Source organism: Patagioenas fasciata, chromosome 8, assembly GCF_037038585.1.
Source record: "Patagioenas fasciata isolate bPatFas1 chromosome 8, bPatFas1.hap1, whole genome shotgun sequence".
NCBI lineage: Eukaryota > Metazoa > Chordata > Aves > Columbiformes > Columbidae > Patagioenas > Patagioenas fasciata.
Genome location: NC_092527.1, coordinates 10,870,582 through 10,889,284, shown reverse-complemented (window position 1 = coordinate 10,889,284; position 18,703 = coordinate 10,870,582). Strand labels below are relative to the sequence as shown.

The 18,703-nt window shown below is 42.5% G+C and overlaps 1 protein-coding gene and 1 long non-coding RNA gene across 14 annotated transcripts in view; one reads left to right on the top strand and one right to left on the bottom strand.

The window, feature by feature from the left end:
• Positions 1 to 5,659: 5,659 nt before the first annotated feature.
• On the top strand, positions 5,660 to 13,391 carry LOC139828540 (uncharacterized). 10 transcript variants are annotated; one of them, XR_011740263.1, is made up of 7 exons: positions 5,660 to 6,732; positions 9,181 to 9,403; positions 9,556 to 10,373; positions 11,174 to 11,230; positions 11,323 to 12,024; positions 12,152 to 12,239; positions 12,509 to 13,391. It is a non-coding gene; the product is annotated as an uncharacterized lncRNA (long non-coding RNA). The 10 variants fall into 10 exon arrangements; XR_011740261.1 differs by having other exon boundaries at positions 5,661 to 6,732; positions 11,174 to 11,381; positions 11,588 to 12,024; XR_011740266.1 differs by lacking the exon at positions 11,174 to 11,230 and having other exon boundaries at positions 5,662 to 6,732; positions 11,323 to 11,381; positions 11,696 to 12,024.
• A 104-nt stretch (positions 13,392 to 13,495) lies between these two features.
• Positions 13,496 to 18,703, bottom strand: part of RTKN2 (rhotekin 2) — a 39,233-nt gene continuing 34,025 nt past the window's right edge. For all 4 annotated transcript variants that reach the window (XM_071811675.1, XM_065843745.2, XM_071811676.1 and 1 more), the window contains exon 12: positions 13,496 to 17,840. In XM_071811675.1, the coding sequence (XP_071667776.1) occupies positions 17,287 to 17,840 (554 nt within the window). In that variant the 3' untranslated portion in view covers positions 13,496 to 17,286. The remainder of the gene's footprint in view (positions 17,841 to 18,703) is intronic.

The window sequence follows — 18,703 nt, the reverse complement described above, 5'->3', positions numbered from 1 at the left end:
CCAGGCGGTGTCCCCCCTGCACGGGCGCCTGCTTTTGAGGTGGCACGTGTCCAGAGAGCAGATAGGGACACGAGGGCTGCTGGATACAACTTAATCTGTGTTTTCATTTAGCTTTTCCATTTATCCCTTACGTGATTAAAAACAAGTATTTGCGGTGTGAGATGCTCCATCTAGTGTCTCACCTGGGGAATGAGACCCCAGTGTCACTGGCGAAGCCTGGGACGGGATGTCCCTGTCCCTGGGTTGGGGTATTGGGGACTGAACCCTCCTTCCCCTCAGCACCAGTCCCGCAAGGGCCGTAGGGCTGTGGACAAAGGTGTTCAGAACTGGATTAGACAAATTCATAAGGATTTTTGTGGCTGCTGAAAACCAACGGCTCAAGTACAAATCCCATGTTCAGGAGACCCAGAAGTCCTGAGTCCTGGAGTCTGCTCTCCTGGGAAAGCAGGTGGCTGAGGGTGCCCAGCCCAGGGGGGCCTTCTTTAGGAAAGGGAGAAAGCAAGGGAAAAATTACAGAAATTGCAAGTTTTATCCAGTTTGCTCTGAAATTTACTCAAAAAAGGAAAAAAATAAATCCACTTCCGGTGTATGAGGCAGTGCTGGTACCCAGAGCACTGGCATGGCCGCAGGGGGGTGGAGATGGTGGTGGTGGTGGTGGTGGGGTCCCTGTCTTCCCCCAGCACCCCTCTTCAGCCGCAAGCTGTGCCACAAGGCACCACCATGCCGTGAGGTGATGCTGCAAGGTGACGTGGTGCCACAAGGTGAGGTCATGCCGTGAGGTGTGGCCACACTGTGAGGTGATCCCATGAGACAATGTCATGCTGATCAGGCCATGCTGTGATGTGACACCACGCTGTGAGGTGTTGCCGTGAGACAATGTCATGCCGTGACGCCGTGCCATGAGGCAGTGCAGTGGGGTGATGCCATGCCGTGGAGGTGATACCCTGAGGTGATACCATGAGACGATGCCATGCTGTGAGGTGATGCCATGAGGCAATGCCGTGTCATGAGGTGATGCCAGGCTGTGATGCAATGCTGCAAAACTTCACACCTTGAACAAGCCGGTAAGTGATGCTTTTCAGCCATTTTCGTGCCAAAGCTGTTTGTTGAGACCTTTTTGTTTGTTTGTGACCTCCAAGAGCTTGTGCATGCAGCAAACCCCCTCCTCATCCTGGGAGACACCAGAGAGGTGGGGGGGATGCTCATCCTCCCATGCACTGCGCCCCACGCCGGCCCTCAAACCCTCTGGCCTCTGCAGAGAGCGCAAGGCACTCGCCTTCTCTCTAGGTCTTCCTCAGGTTTTTCTGGCAGTGTTTTTGTTTGCAAGCTCCACAAAAAACAGCCAGGCAAAGCAAGCTCTCCCCCTTCAACCCCCATAATGTCTGTGGAGCTCTCAATGAGGAATAAAGCCATTTGTTTCTAATTATATTTGGCAGCTGCTCAGAGAATTTAGGACTAAAGCACACAATTTTTTTGCTCCTGATTAAAGCACTTGACCTCATAAGCAAAAGGCAAAGATTTCATCACACACCCACGAGAAGGCTAGGAACAAGATGCAGAGAAAAGACCAAAAAGAAAACCCACTTTGCTTAGATACACAAAATAATTCATTATGAAACAAAAGGCGGAATATTTAGTGCATAACTTGAGCTTGCCTAGGGCTCGGCTGACCACCCAATTACTGCTCTTACAGCAGAGAGCTCTTTCTCCAAGCCACGGCACATGGCGAAGGCCCACGTGCATCATCGAGTCCCCGGCGCACACATGACCGAGACCCATTTGCTGCCTGTGGGAAGAAAACATCTTTCCTGGGGCTGCAGCGGCTTGGCTGCCCCACACCCGACGGACAGGACGGCTGGGACACGGCCTGGTGGCAGCGGGTATGTGAGTTGTCCTCATCATTTTTCTCCCATATTCCCATGGTGACATAATTTCTGCCCATCAGGAGAAGGATGCAGCATCCCCAGTGCCTAATTTCAAGCAGCGGCTGCCCTGGGGTGCCTGGGACAGCGAGGTAAACCCTCCATCCTTCTTTCCAGCCATCGGTATGGGGTGATGCAGCGCCCAGCTCCTGTATTTACTATTTTCCCCAGCTTGAATAGCAGCTTAAGCATGTGTCGCAACTGCAGAAGAGTCAGCTGGCTCCCAACCAAGAGAAATAGCAATGATCTTGATGGCACCCTTTAAAATAGCAGAGAAACCAGCTCAAACAGAAATTAACTACCCTGCGAGGTACTTGGGTCCATAAAATACTTCCCCCAGCTCCATGGTTTTAAAATAACATGAAAGAAATACTTTCCATAAAAAGTAGTTAACTAGCATACAGATTTTTTTCAGTAGTGATTCTGAGAGTCATTCCCAAACAAAATAGTTATACAAGCATTAAATTATACATTAAAGAAGGCTGATAAAGATGGTGAATTACACAGCTACCATACAAGATTTCAGATATACAGATAGCAAGCATTATTAACATTTCTGTTAAAGGTGACCTACAGAAGAGGAACAAAAATAATCTGTGTCACTTCTGATTTCTTGCGATGCAGGAGAAAGTGAATGTGAAATGGCCCCAGCCAAACTCACACCTCGTTCCCTCTGTCATCATCCCTGTCTGCTTCCCCTCCCCTAAAAATTAATGAAGGAGAGCAGAGGATTGCTTTCTGCTGGGACTGCAAGTATCTAGGCTGATGGTCTCTGTTTTAGCTGGGTAACTTCCTTGGAGGACATAAAGTGGGTGTTTTTCTCAGCACTCACTTGAAACAGTGAGATGGTGAATTTCTAGCAGAGTGTTATTGTTTTTTGTCTCAGCACTGAGGTGGGTGGCAGCGGTTTGACCACGCGAGCGAAGGCGGCAGCGGGCAGAGCATGCTGCACGGGGCTGGGGAGGCCGCTCACTGAGGGCTGTCCCCTTGTAGGGGGATGGTTCTGCACCCACGCTCTCGTGGCTCGGGGGTTCCTCAGTGTCTGTGAGTTGGTCCTGCACTTCAGCCCCTCCCCAGGATGGGGGTACCAGCTGTCTCGCCTCTCCAGCCACTTGCCGGGTTTCATAATGCCTGTGGGCATCATGAAATATATAATTATAAAAATACATAATGAAATATATATATATATTTATATGGATATATATACATACTTTCATTATATAAATATATAATGAAATATGTAATTACCTCAGAGACTGCTTGCTCCTCCATCCCTGGTAGTTGGGATTGTTTAGTAGCTTATTTGGTTGGTGTTAGTCTCGAAATTTGTTTGGAAGAAACCGACGGACAAATTGACACACGTGGGCACACAGGGAAACACGCCTTGACTGCATAAGCAGCGTGTCCACAGGGAAACAAGCTTGCAAAATGTGGATGCCCAGACGCTGCGATGCATTTGCTTTCCCCTGCAGCTGCTGGGACGCTGATGCCGTCCTGCCTGGATTCCCCCCAGCTACCCATGGCTTTCGAGGAACTGTAGCTAGATGGCTCTTGAATTTCTGATGGAGAAAACAGTCAATAAGGAGTAGAAAATATTGATTTATATGCGACAGTAATACAGAGAGGGAGCACGTGTGTGTGCTCAGTGTGGCTGCTGCACGTCTCTGTGACTGAGTCCCTGCCGGGATGTCGGGGGCTGCCATCCTCGGCTCGTGTCAGCTGGGTGTGAGGGACAGACCATTTCCTAAGTGTCCATAAGCAAAGAAGTGAGACCAATACAAAAAAAAAAGTGAAAAGGCAGATTTCTGCTACCCTCCAAAATGCCAAAGATTCAGCATTTGCCATGAGGGCAAGGCGCTTTGGAGGACCACTGGCATTTTTGCACTGGAGTGGCGTTCCACAAAGATCTGGTGATGGTTTCTTGTGGTGATTATTATCCAGAAATGGATAATTCAGCTCTGTTTTCCTGATCTTCCAGTACAGTTTTAGCAGGGTTAGTGTTAGGGAAAAGCAGGTGAGGAGGAGGAGGTTGCTGCGTGTCGGCAGGGACCTGCTGGAACCGGGGATCTCACTCTGGTGCTTCGTGTTCGGCAGCACTGATCCTGCCCCTATATAACCTATCCGTAGCAGGGGCTTGGGAGGCTTGCAGGAGTGCAAGGGGTGGATGGGTTTATACCAGCTTCTCTGTGCAATGCAAAGCATTTGGGCTTTAATTTTAAATTATTAATATACAACTCCAGATTTCCAACTGCAGACGCTTTCTGGAGCGTTAGTATCTGCTTTATGGTGAGCAGAGCATTTCACAGACCATTAGTGTCTGTTTTCATCAAAGCTTCCTAAATCCTGTCATTCCCAGGTTTTTTTTCAGAATCTTCCAAGTATTTTTAGTGCCTAGAGGGGCTCCTAGAAGGCTGGGCTCAGTTGCCTCATGTTAATAGTATATTTCTCTTCCCACAGTCGTTCTAAGAAGTTGTTTTAGTGTTGTCTGCGAAGGCCTTGGTCCCAGGGCAGGGAGCAGACAGGCGCTCTGCTGCAGCCAGAGCTGCGGTGTCACCCCAGCCTTGCCAAAGCTTGCTAGAAAGTTCCTTACCTGCTGCTTCAGCTAGAACAGAGATATTAATTTCCATAAGTAAATGCTGAGTATCTCCATTCCTAGGAGCCCAGTTTGGTTTTGATTACCTCCTATTGCATTGTATTGTATGGCTCTTTTATCTTACATTTAATACTCAGAATGAAGGTTAAATAGAGAAAAAAAGAAAAAAGGAATTATTTTTATCTGGATTACATAGGGATGCAGTCTCTACTTCTCTGTCTCTCCTCTTCATGGCCTCTGAATTCACTCTTTGTACTGGCATGTCCACTTCTTAAACACTCTGGTGTAGGTCGTACTAATCTGCACCATTTTGATCTGGCTTCTAAATCTGTCCAGAAAGGTTTGCAGTCTGGGCTTAGGATCGTGGCACTGAGGAGTGACCATGCTGCAAAACCTCTTCAGAAGGGTTCAGGTGTCACCTTTGTCTGCCCAGGCTGAGACATCTCTGCGCTCGAGTATCACATCTGCCCATCTGTGGCTATTGTCCCCAACGCTTCCATCAGTTGTGCTGCAACACATCATGTGGCAGAGATTCTGTCATCCATCTTGAACAAATGTCAGCTCGTGCTGCCTACAAACATAATCATGTAAGAGTTGTGTTTTATAAAGACCTGATGAGGTTCTTAGTGACAGTGTTAGGTGAATGGTTGGACTCAGTGATCTTGAGGGTCTCTCCCAACCAAAATGATTCTATGATTCTATGACTTCTGCTGGCTGGAACTCAAGTGATCCTGCCATTAACAAAGCCACAGTGATAGAGTTGGGTGTTGAAGGGGAGGATAGGGGGTGCAGAGCAAAGCCAAGCTATTCGAAGAAAAGTGCTCAGACATCTGCTACTGCTGTCATGGGGAGTGAAAGGATATTATTCCAGTTCAGTATTTCGTAGGAAGACAATTCATTGCAAATGTGTCACAGCTGAGCCAGGCACTCCTCTGCTGGATTCACAACAGAAAAAAAAGACCTGCTAAAGTCTATGTGCTCCAATGATTTCAAATTTCAAGCAGCTTGGAGGCACCTTTAGTGCAGTTTGGTTGGCGCTTGCTGCTGCAGGAGCATGGGAAGGCTGCATGTCCACAGCCATGGTGAGAAACCTCATCAGCAACATTTCCTTGACTTCCACCAAAGCTGTGAAGGAGATGGCAGGAGAACATGTGCCTGAGAAATCTCTCCAGGGCTACGGTGAACACGGCTGGATGCGAACTAGTTAGCCTTCCCAGGGAAACCTGGATTTATCCAAATCCCATGCTTCATGGAGTCCTGAAGAAAACAGATTTCACTGTAGTCGCCCACTACGTGTCCCCCTCCCCGATTGTCCCCACACCAGCAGAACCCGCCCTCTGCAGCCAAAACCCTCCAGCTGGTCCTGAGTTACTCAGGCCTGGCTTTCTGTTTTCTCCTTACGTGTGTGAAGAGGCCTCGCGCTCGGAGCCTGCGGGCACGAAGGCGGTGTAAATGAAAGCGTAAACACGGCTCTTCTCAGTAATAGCCGTGCTGAGCGCGGTGTGCTGCAGCTAACGCAATCCTGCTTCGACCAAACGTGAGGAATTCATAGAATCCTCGTAAATCTTGATCATTTCACTTTCATTGAGGGTTTTTATTATGCCTTTTTAAATTTTGTTTGCTTTCTCCCCCTTCCCCCCCCTATTAATCATTCTCTTGTTCAGAAGTTTCCTCTCTCCAGTGAGGGAGAATTAAAAGGCTCTGCTTGGCAGACCCAGCGCACCGCACCAGCTGCATACTAACGAGGAGGAGGATGGCTCTCCAGCAACGTGTGGGGAAATAAGGGGTGCAGCCACTTGCTCCAGCACATACGAGCCTTCAAGGAAACCCGGGTGCTCTTTGTGAGCGATGTAATTTGTGGGGTTGTGTCTGAAAAAAAACATATTCACGAATCTCAAGGTTCGTTACGAAATAGCCTTGGAGGAGAAAAGCAAAGACTCTCCAGTGTGACCTACTGGATTGAACAGCCAAAACGTCAATATAAATAATATTCCATGACCTTTTTAAAGCCAGCTGCCTCAGTGTTATGAGCTGGGGTTAGCAAAGGGGAATCTTCTTAGCAAAGAGGTGTATTTACACATACCTGGAAGCCTGCAGTCCCAGTCAAACGCTCATCTTGTGAAAAGCATCAAGGAAGGTGCATCAAACTCAAGTCCTGAAGAAACCTGGTACCATCGTCCCTCACACTGGCCCTGATTATATTCTTTTTAATAGCAGGTAGGTGCTTAATTACCTGAAGGTTGCAAGCTGAAGTCTTATTTTTCATACCTGACTAGTAATTAAATTACTCCTGTTGCTATTATATGATGTATGTAACAGCTACGTCCTTTTAAAAGAATAGTCAAATTTGACAGACAGTTTAGAGTAATTTCATTTTATATTGGAGACTAATGCTTAAAGATTGCACAGAAAGCAGAAGGCGGCTGCCTGGAATAGTTGAAATTAGCGTGTAGTAACCAACAATGATTATTATTGTATTACTGCTTGTAATTCCCAAATGGAGAATTAAATTTCGATAATAGATAACAGCTTTTAACTAAAGGAAAAAAAAAAAAAAAAAGGAAGTCTTCTTTTTCTGGCAAGGAAAACTCTTTAGGAAATGATACTGTCGAATGTACATTTCCCAAGTGAGGGTGGGAAAAACCCCAACCTTGCAAGATGCCTTTGGTTTTCCACAGATGCCACTGCAGGATTGTCTGATTTCTTCTAAAGGGCTGTCAGAAAGGTAGATTTATTATTTAGGGATTAAAACAAGCTAATTAGCTCCTTCAGCTATAATACACATTCGCCATAACTGCATTTAGCTTCAAATTTAGCACTACTGCCAAAAAATGAGACGTTCCCTCTCTCCCACTAACTGACGAGCCCAGGTGCTCTGTTCTGCTTCTTAACACACGTCTGACCAAGAACAGGATAACAAGTCACAGGGCTGGTGACCAGGAACATCAGATCACATTTAGGTTCTTGGAGCTTAATATACCAGTCCATTTTCCACCTTAATTTTACCCTCATGAGGGAAGACTGGCTCAGGGACAGGGACCTGGGCACTAAACTGATCTCCCAACCAGACCTGAAGGTAACTCAAATAATCAATGCATCTTTAATTTGAAATACCTGATGACTAATCTCTTGTTTTCTTTAATTAATGATCTACAGTTAATCATTATGAATGGTAAATAGTCTATTTCAGCATTGATAGCAAGATTTCCTATGGGAAAAATCTTCCCCTATAGCTTTAATTTAAATATGCATTTTCACATAGCACTTACCAAATCCTTACCTTTATGATAGTGCATGATTACAGGTCCATTAACTAATCACATTTGACAACTTGTTTATTGAGAGGAGCAACTATTTTACATCTCTTGCCTGGGAAAGAAAATACTCTAACAAACAATTATTCAGCAGCTGCAATCATGGAGCACTGAATTAATTGCTTTGAAGCTCTCAGTCAAGAAGATCTTGATAAAAATCAAAGAAGATGTTGTTTGACAGAATGCATGAATGGGAGCGCCAGGAGGGGCTCTGGCTCGGAAAGCTGCAGCTCTGGGGAGCACTTGGGGAGGATCGCACCTTGAAACACTGGACTGCAACAGAAGAGGAGCCATGGAAAGAAAACTCGTTTGTTCTTCTAAGCTTTAGTTTATCAAAATCAGAATTTGCACATATAATTTGACTATTGGATCTGATTCTGCTGATAAATAAAAAACAACCTGAGCACAATCAAGTCATAGCATCTCTGTAAAGACTGACACACGGATATTTCATACACGTAGCCTCTGTGGCTGACTTCCCCCACCATACAAATCGTTAATCCAGGGGGTAGTGTGAGGTTTAATAATTGTAAAGCACTTTAGGACTTTCTCCTGAAGGGAGCTGCTGTGATTGCACTGGCGTGGGATAAGCAGCAGAGCAAGGCTTGTGGGTGTCTGCGCTGGGGACCCGCACAGGCGAGTGTCTCGGTGTGCAGCTGTGCCAGCCCAGCCGCAGTCTGTTGTGTGTCCAGGAGAGTCTGAATCTCCTGTGCACATTTTAGTGCTTCGTTGTGAACAGAGCACCATGGAAAATCGCAGGATCGCTGCTCAAGTTTGACCCAGGTACTGAAGGAGTTTCTGATTTCTCTTCAGCTCCTTTGTCGGCAGGGTGTTATGGGAAGGGTTTTCACAGGCATAACTGCTGCTCCTTCGACGGCACGAGGAGGATCTCGGTGTCTCACACGAGACAGCCCCAAACTCTGTTCCATGACAAGTCACGGCCTACAACGTGCTGGCCGAACATAAAGCCACGCTTCCATTTTTCAGCTGCTGCACCTCGTGTGCTTTGCAAGCCAGCTGAGATCAAATATGTTCCTGCCAGATAAGACTAATTCCTACAGTGACACTGAAAGGGAAGGAGGACTTAAAAGTTCCAACCCTCTGTTGCAAGGGGCTTTAAAAGTGAAGTACGAGGACTAAACAGTATCATCTCTGAATATTTTGTCACTAGAAAAAGCCGGAAAAATTGCCCAGAAAGCTGAGGGGTAGTGGTAACATCAGGTAGCTTTGCAAAAAACATCCTAATTGACCTTCTGTGGGTCAGATCAAACTCCTGACACAGTCAGCTTTTCAGTACTGCGCTGTTCTTACATTAAAAATACCTTATTTAATGTAATCTCTCGACAAACAGGGAGAATTGGAATTCTTTTCGCTTTCCTGCACGACCCCAGATCAGAAGAGCCTGTGAGGACGGTGGTATTCAGGTCACAACCGTGAAACATTGCACTGTTTGCAAAATCCAGCACCGCCAAGGACTAATGCCTCAAAAACTGTGACGGACACTAGTGCCACTCCTGTCCCTGCTTATAGGTGAGGAGAAGCCTTGGCCTTGAATTTGCTCGTGTTTAATAGAGGTGAGACCAATCTGAATTTATACACTTGTAACGATGTGCCCTGGTTCAAATAATTGTTTCTGCAGTAACCCCTTGGCTCTCTTTAATGCTTCAATAAGAGACAGATGGAGCCTAGCTAAATAATTGGCTCTATCTTTCGTTTTTTTTTGCAGGTATGGTTGACAGAATTTGCCCTGTTGAAAGAAACATGTAGGAAAAGTCAAGTAAACAGTTGTTGCTGAGGTTTGTGTTAATCACTCCAGCAAGCTGTACGAGTAGCAGAAAACTGATATGTTCTGGTTTATCCTTATGAAAAATGTAAATAGTGGGTTAAGCATTAATGCTTGGAAATCACTAGCTTTACTTGCCAAGGAATTATGCAATTATTTTAATGGATAAATGGAAAAGCATGCATTGGTCTATAGGCTTAACTGGTTATTGCATGAGCTGGGATAAACCTGAGCTGGTCCCAAGAGAGTAGACCCTTCTTCGCTGAAGGGTAATGATCAAACAGATACTTAAGAAACTTTCTAATGAGGTCACGAGTAAAACAGGATGTATTATTAGACATTAAAATGAACTCTCATTAAAAAAATAAAAATAGATGATATATTGAAGGCATGGTATAGTAAATCTGGTTTGACCTGGAGCTGTGTGTGGAATAACATTATTAGGATTTCTGCTTAATAGAAAGCTTTCCATTTAATTCATAAAATGTAAGTGAGACTCTCCTGACTTGGAGCAAAGTTTCTTCCAGGTTTGAAGAGCTGGCGTGCCCCAGGTAATGTCAAATGCTGTGAGATAAAGACAGGTCGGTGAGAGGAGCAGCCGTGTCCTCTGCACTCAGTCCATGAGTCCAGATTTGGGAGAAGGAAATGCAAACCTGCCACAGGCCCTTGGTGTTCCTACAAGCCAAATTCACAGACTGAGGATCCGGCAGCTCAGGATTGTGGGTCCTGTGACACCAGCTGACACATCTCCACATCATGAGGTCAGTTAAATTGCTCTCTCTTATTTTAAAATCTCTCCACCCCTGCATACACACACGAGAAACTGAAAAGTAATGATCACTCAAAACAAAGGAGGTAAAGCAGCTGCTGCCATCTGAAAAACAAATGTCATGTGCACAGAGCAGCTCACTTGTGCCAGCGCCGCATCCACAACATTTTTCCTGCTATTGAGAAATTTTTAAGTCAGATGCTAAGCTCACCATAATGGTGATGGGATCTTCTTTTCTTTCCTAAGGTGCACCTTCACTTAAGCACAGACCATTCTGGTCACAGAGCAGTGGAAACATTTTTGTTTGTTTTTTTGCTAAGGCAAAATGAGCAGCTAAAATGGAGATGATACTCGTGAACACACTATGTTCTTGTAAATCAAGAGTACTCCCGAGCTAGAAGTGTGTGCTCAGCTTGGAGCATCCAGCTCAAGGAAGATACTATCAAAATCCATGTGGGATTTTGAAATAGACACTAATTATAAAATGGAAAATATAAAGAAAGATGGAGAAGACTGGGACTGCTTGCTTTCACGGTGAAAAAAGCTAGGTAAAGATATTTGTGTTTTGGTACCACCTCTATAAACAGTGACAAAAAAAAAAAAAAAAGGTGGTGATGGACAATTACTAACAACTCTTTCCCTCTTAGCAAAAGAAAATATACAGATTTTAAAGCTCAGGAAAAAACACTCTTGTGGCATATAATCAAATTGCAAATGGTACAAGGCAATAATGATGCAAAGGTGTAAGTAAATTTAAAAAAATACTTTTTTTTTTTTTTTTTAACTTGGAAGTGCCAGTATGAATTCATGTCCGGACAGATGTGCAGTGAATCTTCAACAGGCTAAAAGGTTTCCCACATCTGCTTACAGAAGAGCCCGTAATTACTAAGGGCTGGGAAGAAGCTGGGTACCAAAAGTGACTCCTCAACTTCCTTCTGCAGGTATTCCCCATCGCCTCCTGACACAGGTGACACTGGGACAATATCAGAGAAAACCTGAGGTAAGGCAATGTATATTGTAAATTCTATTCTTTTGTAACTATTAGGCTGGTGCAAAAGGAATTGTGGTTTTTGCATTGCTGAAATTTGCCGTTTGCTATTGGAATACATTCTTAAATGTGATTACATTATACATCATTTTAATGCGCTTTTCTCACTTTTTGTTTTATTTGTTACTGACATTACTTGCTGTTTATATTTATATTAGACTATGGAAATGATGTTAGACAAAAAGCAAATTCCAGAGATTTTCTTGAGTTCAAAACGGGTCATAAAGCAGCAGAAACAATGTGCAAAATCAACGTGTTTGGCCCAGGAACTGCAGTGGTGGGTCAACAGGTTTCGCAAAGGAGATGAGAGCCTTGAAAATGAGGAGCATAGCGGCCAGTCATGGGAAGGTGACAGTGACCAAAAGAGCAATCAGCGATGCTGATCCTCTGACAACTACACAAGAAAGTGCTGAAGAGCTCAACATCGACCATTCTACGGTCGTTTGGCATTGGAAGCGAATTGGAAAGGTGACAAAGCTCGATAAGTGAGTGCCTTGTGAGCTGACTGAAAATTAAAAAAAAAAAACCACAAACAAAAAAACCCATGTCATTCTAAAAGGTTGTCTTCTCGTCTTCTACACAAACAGAATTTTCTGTGAGTATATAATACATACATGGCAAGATTACAATATAACCATTTGGACTCTTTAATTAGTCAAATATTCCAAAACTAAAATGTCTTAACAATTCTATATTTATCATGGTTCTTTTATGACAATTAGGCCAAGGAAACACTTTACTGGAGTGACACAGTTAGCTTGGAATTAGCAGCGCTACATGGAAGTCACCTCACACAGCAGACTGAATGAGGTAAAGCTGCTTCACTTTTAAAAATCTATCATCTATCTATCTATCTATCTATCTATCTATCTATCTATCTATCTATCTATCTATCTATCTATCAAGACTGTAGAGAAGTACAATAGCACCTAAAAGTTTAGGCACATTCGTGGGAACAAGTTGCATCTCAGACACCGTGTCTGACTTTAGGTGTTCCCTCACAGTCACACTGCGGTCACACTGGATAAGTAGTTGAGCAACCAGTGCCAGCTGCCATGTGGTTTTCTCCTTTTCTCCAGCTCAGAAAGCTGAAGCCAACACTGTGAGCCACATCAGTTCGAGCCCAGAGGGACACATTCCGCAGGCCCAAGAGAAAGGCAACTACCTGGAGATTCTCTGATCTTACAGCAGCCATCACCCAGGGTTTATTAACTGGAAGAATGCTTAATGTTGTTTTCCAGGATTCAAGAAAATTCCATCAAAACACTTTTTCTCTAGAAACGTTTTTAATTTAACTTGCGTATTTTAACAGAAATACAGTGTTAGCAGCAAAAAGAGATTTCTGGTTTAATGTTTCACAATACATTAGTTTCCAAATCTGCATTTTGCTATTAAGGCAATCTACATTAATTACAAATCAACTCTGAATACTACAACAGTATTTCCAAATATGTACAAACTACCATAAAATAACCAGTAATATAATTAACATAGAAAAAAAAGATCACATAACTAGTAAAAATGTAAACATTTTAAGCTAATGTCTTTAAAATCACAAAATGTACCATCTACCATTCCACGACCAAGCGAACAGCTGAAGGCATTAGGTACAATATTAAAAGTTACTAAATTAAGTCTTTGTTCAGTCAATATTTCACAAGCTGTTCATGTTCTGTGGAATTTATATTCAAGTCTGGACTAGCAATTGCTTTCAAAGCTGAATTTCCTAAAAGAAGAGTTTGGTTTGATTGTTGTCTCCACCCAGCTTCAAGATGGCAATCCCACTACTTAATTCTGCTTTTAAGCAGCAATTAATTCATTCCAGCAGCAAACAAACAGGCACAATTTTCAGCGTGGGCCTGACACATTTCTCAGAAAGGACCTCATCACGTGTGGTTCGGCAGCAGCAGATGCCCCTATGGCCTCTCTGTGCTGCACTGGGTGGTTTGGGACATTGACTCTGAGATAGACAATGGCACATGAGTCAGAGCACCTGGGTACAAGCCATTTATTGGTCATAAATCCTGTTTTGAACATTCATCCTCATTCTAGTCAGCAAACTTGAGAAAAAAAAAAAAAACAAACCACCAACAACCAACCAAACAAAAACAACTACAAAGAAAGAGTTCTAATTTTTGAACAAGTCTGAGTGATGATAAGGGATGTCAGTAATATAGTCTTACAATTCATCCCTATATGAAAAAAAGCAAAAAAAACCCTGATTTTCCTCACAGATATATCATCTAAGTATACTCCTAAAATTGTGCTCTGTTTTTATTACTAATGTTTATGTTCTCCTCCGTAGACAAAAGCTGAGTACAAATGTATTTCTTGCAAATGGCTTTATACCTAAGATCAACATTTGCTGGTAACGTGCAGTTTATATCAGTTAAACCCAATTGGTTGACAGAAGCTGCAAAGACAAATAAATGGCAACACAGAAGGAAACGAAAAAACACTAAGTCAGTAACAATAAATACTAAAACCTGAAGTCAGCTGATGCTTCATAATAGGGATTACATACTGGTTGTTTGAAATAACAGAGACTACATTCAGTAGCAAAAGCTTTCCCAGCTGTAGGAGCCTAAATGTGCAATTAGTTACACAAGTCTCGACACTGCCCTGATGGTTTGCAGGACCATGAGAACAGCACTGGTGTTCTGGAGCAGGATGATCAGAGAGTAATTAATGGCCTGGTTTGCTTAGCAGTCAGCAGGGCAACATAGTGAACTGGCTCATATGAGTCTAATTTAAGGATAGATATAAAATGTCAATCAACACAGCCTCATGGAGAACAGGTCTTGAAAAACTGGTTGAATTTTACTCTTTCATACCAAGACACCTGCACTGAGGTGTTACCCGCCAGGACCCAAAATCACCTCCTGAAAACCAGATGAACATGTCACTTCCTTTAAAATATCAGTACCAGATGATATCAATACAGAATGTTATGTTGAAGACAGAAAGCTCATTTCAAAATGCAGTACTAATAGGGAATCAGTAAGAACTATAGTTGTTTTCCATCTTATACAGTTTTTAAAGGCTCTGGGAAAAAAGGAACATGAACTCAATGACCTGTTTGCTTTTCCCCATTACCCTACCCATGTCACTGATGCAATAAAAACTTACCACCCCTCTCCACAAACCTTGCATTCCATTTTAAAAATCAATGATCTGGAAGAAACTGTAAAAAATCACTTGCAATAAATTTCCACAGGACAAGCAGACTGCTGGAGTAGTAAAGAATGAGGACGGGTCACTTATACAGAGCAATCTGGATCACTTCATGAGCAGTATTGTAATGCTGGCAAAATACAGTGTATATTTCTAAGAAAAAATAAGGTAGGATAATAAGAGGATGATGTACCGCATTCTTGAAAAAGACTCTGAAGAGGACTTGAGCCATAAAAGTCAGCACACAAGGCAATGATTCCACAAAAAAAAAGGATAATACAATTTTTGAGCAAGGAAGGGAAGGAGTTATTAATTAGAATAAGAGGATCACGTTATGCCTCTATACAGTCCTGATAGATCATGTGGCTTCTAATTCAGATGTCACACTTGAAAATATTTCAATACCTGAGAAGTACAGAAAACGTGAAGATTAATTAGTCTCGGCTAACATTCGTTGCCATAAGAAAGTTAAGGAATTCACTACATCTCATCAGAGAAAAGGTTAAAAGGGACATAATCATGATTTATAACTACACACAAGCAATTAGAAAAGCTGATACTACAGAGATCAATATAAGCAATCAAATGCATAAAAAGACCAGAATAACTTAAGGTGGAGCTAGAAATGCAAATAGAAAATCAAGTGAAAAATGTACCTGGGGTAATTAACTATTGCAACAGGAGATGTGAGCGAATTCTCATCACTTGAAGACTTTAAATTAATATGGAATGCCTTCCTAAAATGTTCAGTTCAAAACAATGTCACTGAATAGAGAAACTGCTTGTTGAAATTCAATGGTCTGTTGAATTTAAAAATAAATACTCATTATGGTGCCCTTCTTACCTTATATATTTATGAGATCTATTGTGAAATATAACAACTAAATGGAAAGGGGTTACCAAGAAAAAAAATGTATTCTTTCTTTCCAGAGCACAATAACCTTTAAAGCTAGATTTGAAGCTAAATAAACTGCATCTGCATTTTGGAAAATATGTTTTTCCTCCCCCCCCCCGTTTATTTTTCCTATTTCTTGTTCAGAGTTGTACAGTCCACTTAGCCGACTGTGTCCAATTTACATAATCATGTAGTTATTTTTCAGTTTTCTGTTCCTATTTATAAAACTTTCACAAACCATCCACTTAAGTAGCAGCATGATTTATTGTAAGAATGATTGTGGTTGTTTAAGGGGGAAAAAGGCAACGTGATTAAATGAAGAATGAACAAGGACATTCTAGAAATGAAGGGCTCTAATCCTGCAGAAGGATATGTAAATGAAACCTGCCCCTCAAGCCCCATCCCAAATAGCCAATGAAGCACTGAGGGAATCCAGCAGATACCTTTACAGCTGGGCAGCCAAGAGCCTAGCAGAAGAAAAAACAAACAGATACACAGAGAAACCAACCACGCACACAGAATGTTCTGGAGAAGTGGTAAAGCTCCCAAAGCCATCTGCACTTTAGGAAAAAAAATAAAGTTAAATTCGTGAACGGTTGCTGATATGTCCGTCTCAACACAGGTCTGAATACCAAGGCTCTAGAGCAGATGTTTTCTTGTGGATAAGTACCAGCATCTGAGATAAATGCATCAACCAAGCAAAGGTTGGATATTTACGCTGTGGATCCAGGAGAACAGAATCTTTTTGTATGCAATAAATGTTTGGCAGGTACCACAGGAACCCTAATAACCCATACTTCTTACAAAAATGCAGAACATGTTGATTATTTCAATAATCAAGTTCAATATTTTCACCTGAAGTACTTACTCTCTACTATTTGAAAGAACAAGTAGTGCAAAAAAACCCCCATTTCTTTCACCAGTAAGACTGCCATGTTTACAAAGCAGCTATCTACCAGGAAGAGCTGAGAGTTTCCACAAAGAAAGAGCTTTGCTACAGAGCCACATTAGCCAGAAAAATAAACATCAACATGAAAATGAGAGCTTGAATAGCTGTTCATACGCAGTACTGCTTTTAAATGCTCATCTTAGTCCAAAACAAGCTGCAGTGATGGATCACACTCTTGCTCACACTCAGACAACCCCGGTCAATTCGGACAGTGTACGCACCAGCAAGAACTTAGGAGATCCCACACTAAATTGGTAGAACTGCTTCAGAAATTCGTACGGAGTTACAGAGCCATTCAGGGGGCACAATAACTTGTCATAGTACATTAATTTAAAAGCAGTGGTTCCCAAACAGGGAGAGAAAGATAAGAATATTTTAGGTGAAGCCAAGTATGGAGCCCAAGAAAATCAGCTTTGCAAGATCTGTGCTGAAGGAGTTCCCACTTGAACCAGTCTGAGGAGCTGCAAGTGGGCTAAACAGAGGGACTGGTAGAAGGCAACAGTGACATCCCTGCTGCAGGGATACCGAGTTACCCTGAACACTGCCAGCTTTTCAAGGGGAACGCACTGAACCAGTCTTTTCAGAAGTAGCACCGTTACTTCAGATAGAGGTAACTCCTGTTACTTAGTGCAATTATGTAGATGTTAGTGATAATGAGTACAGCTGACACTGCAGCTAGTAGTAATGCCCTGGCTAGAAAAAAAAAAAAAAACACCACAAAACAACTACTTTAGCCTCAATTCTTGCAAGCTACAGGCTAAAATCTCTTTTTACTAGAGTTATAGTAGAAGGCCAAGAAACTTAAAATTCCAGGGACTCTTCTAAGCTAATTATGATGTCTATGGCTGCAACCATGATCTAGGGTTTAGCATTTCTGTGATGCATTTCTGTCTAGGTGTTGGTACCGGTTTGGTTTCAGACTTGGTCTTGGTAAGCAGCGAAATTGGATTCCCAAGGCCAGCTAAGCTGCTTTTTCTACAAGCACCAGCTTCGTAAGGAGCAGCAACAGGTGTCTGCAACTGCTGCATTCTTGTAGCTAAGTTGGCATCAAAGGAAGAACTACCAGCAGGCGTGCGGTCAGACTTTGCCCAGTTTTCCTTGCCCAATTGCTCTGTGCTCACTTGTGCTTTTGCACTGTATGGTGCCTTGTCAGAGGGTGGAGGTGGAGCTCTTCTTTTCTTTCCTCTGCTATCGTTAGGACTTGTAGTATCTCTTTTTGGGCTCAGATGCACATTTTTCTGAACAACCATCTCATGAGATCCATCAAAGAGTGAAGCCCATAAGGAAGCTGCCGACTCTTTTTGCTGGCCAAGCAGGAACTCACCATCACTCTCTTCGATTTTTCTTTGTATGATACCAGCTAGACCGTCATGTTTCACTGGAGAATCAATGCCTGTAATTTTAAAGAACAGCAATTAACTCAGATTAAAACACTACCAATGGTTTTACTGCTGCCTATTTCGTTATTGCTATTCAGAATACAAAATTGTATTAACTATGTCTCATGAAGTCTGGACTACTATTAAGAGTATTAATGGATGAAAAAGATTACACAGGCTTTCAAAGACAGAACTGAGGTGATGGGAGGGAACAGTCTTTGTGACAGCTGGCATTGAGGCAACAGGTTAAGCATTGTTATTTTTTCCCAAGTAAAATAGAAAACATAATGTACTACTGGGAAACCTATATGTATTAAACATATTTTGTTGTATAGTGCTTTGAAAATTTCATTTCACAGAAGGCCCATGAAAAAGACTATGACTAAACATTCTTGTGCCTCCAGACTGCAGAAAATGGGACATCTTTACACATATATCATTTTTCTTTATGTGCATTAAGACTGTCTTGCCTCATTTCTTATCCCTCATATTGAGTTTTCTACACATACTGCAGTAACACTAGCCTCTAAACTAGCAGCAATATCTTTTCTATTGGAGGCCACAAGTTAATGATTTTCAACACATTTTTAAACACAGGGTTGTATCTATTAATGCTATAAATAAGCAGGAAAAAAAATAGAATAATGAGAGTGAAAGAGAGTTTGTGTTCTGCTCCTCTACTGCTGTGCTTGAGTATCAGTAGAATTATGCTACAGCGTTACCTTCATAAAACTTCTATATAGGTGATTTACTGCCTTTCTGCTCTGCATTCATAGCTTCGAGAGGACTCTCTCGACTGTTCAGCGCTCTGATGCACAGTAACTCAATGACCCACGGGGCATTTTGAGCATCTTCACAGTTCCAATCTCAAGCAGCA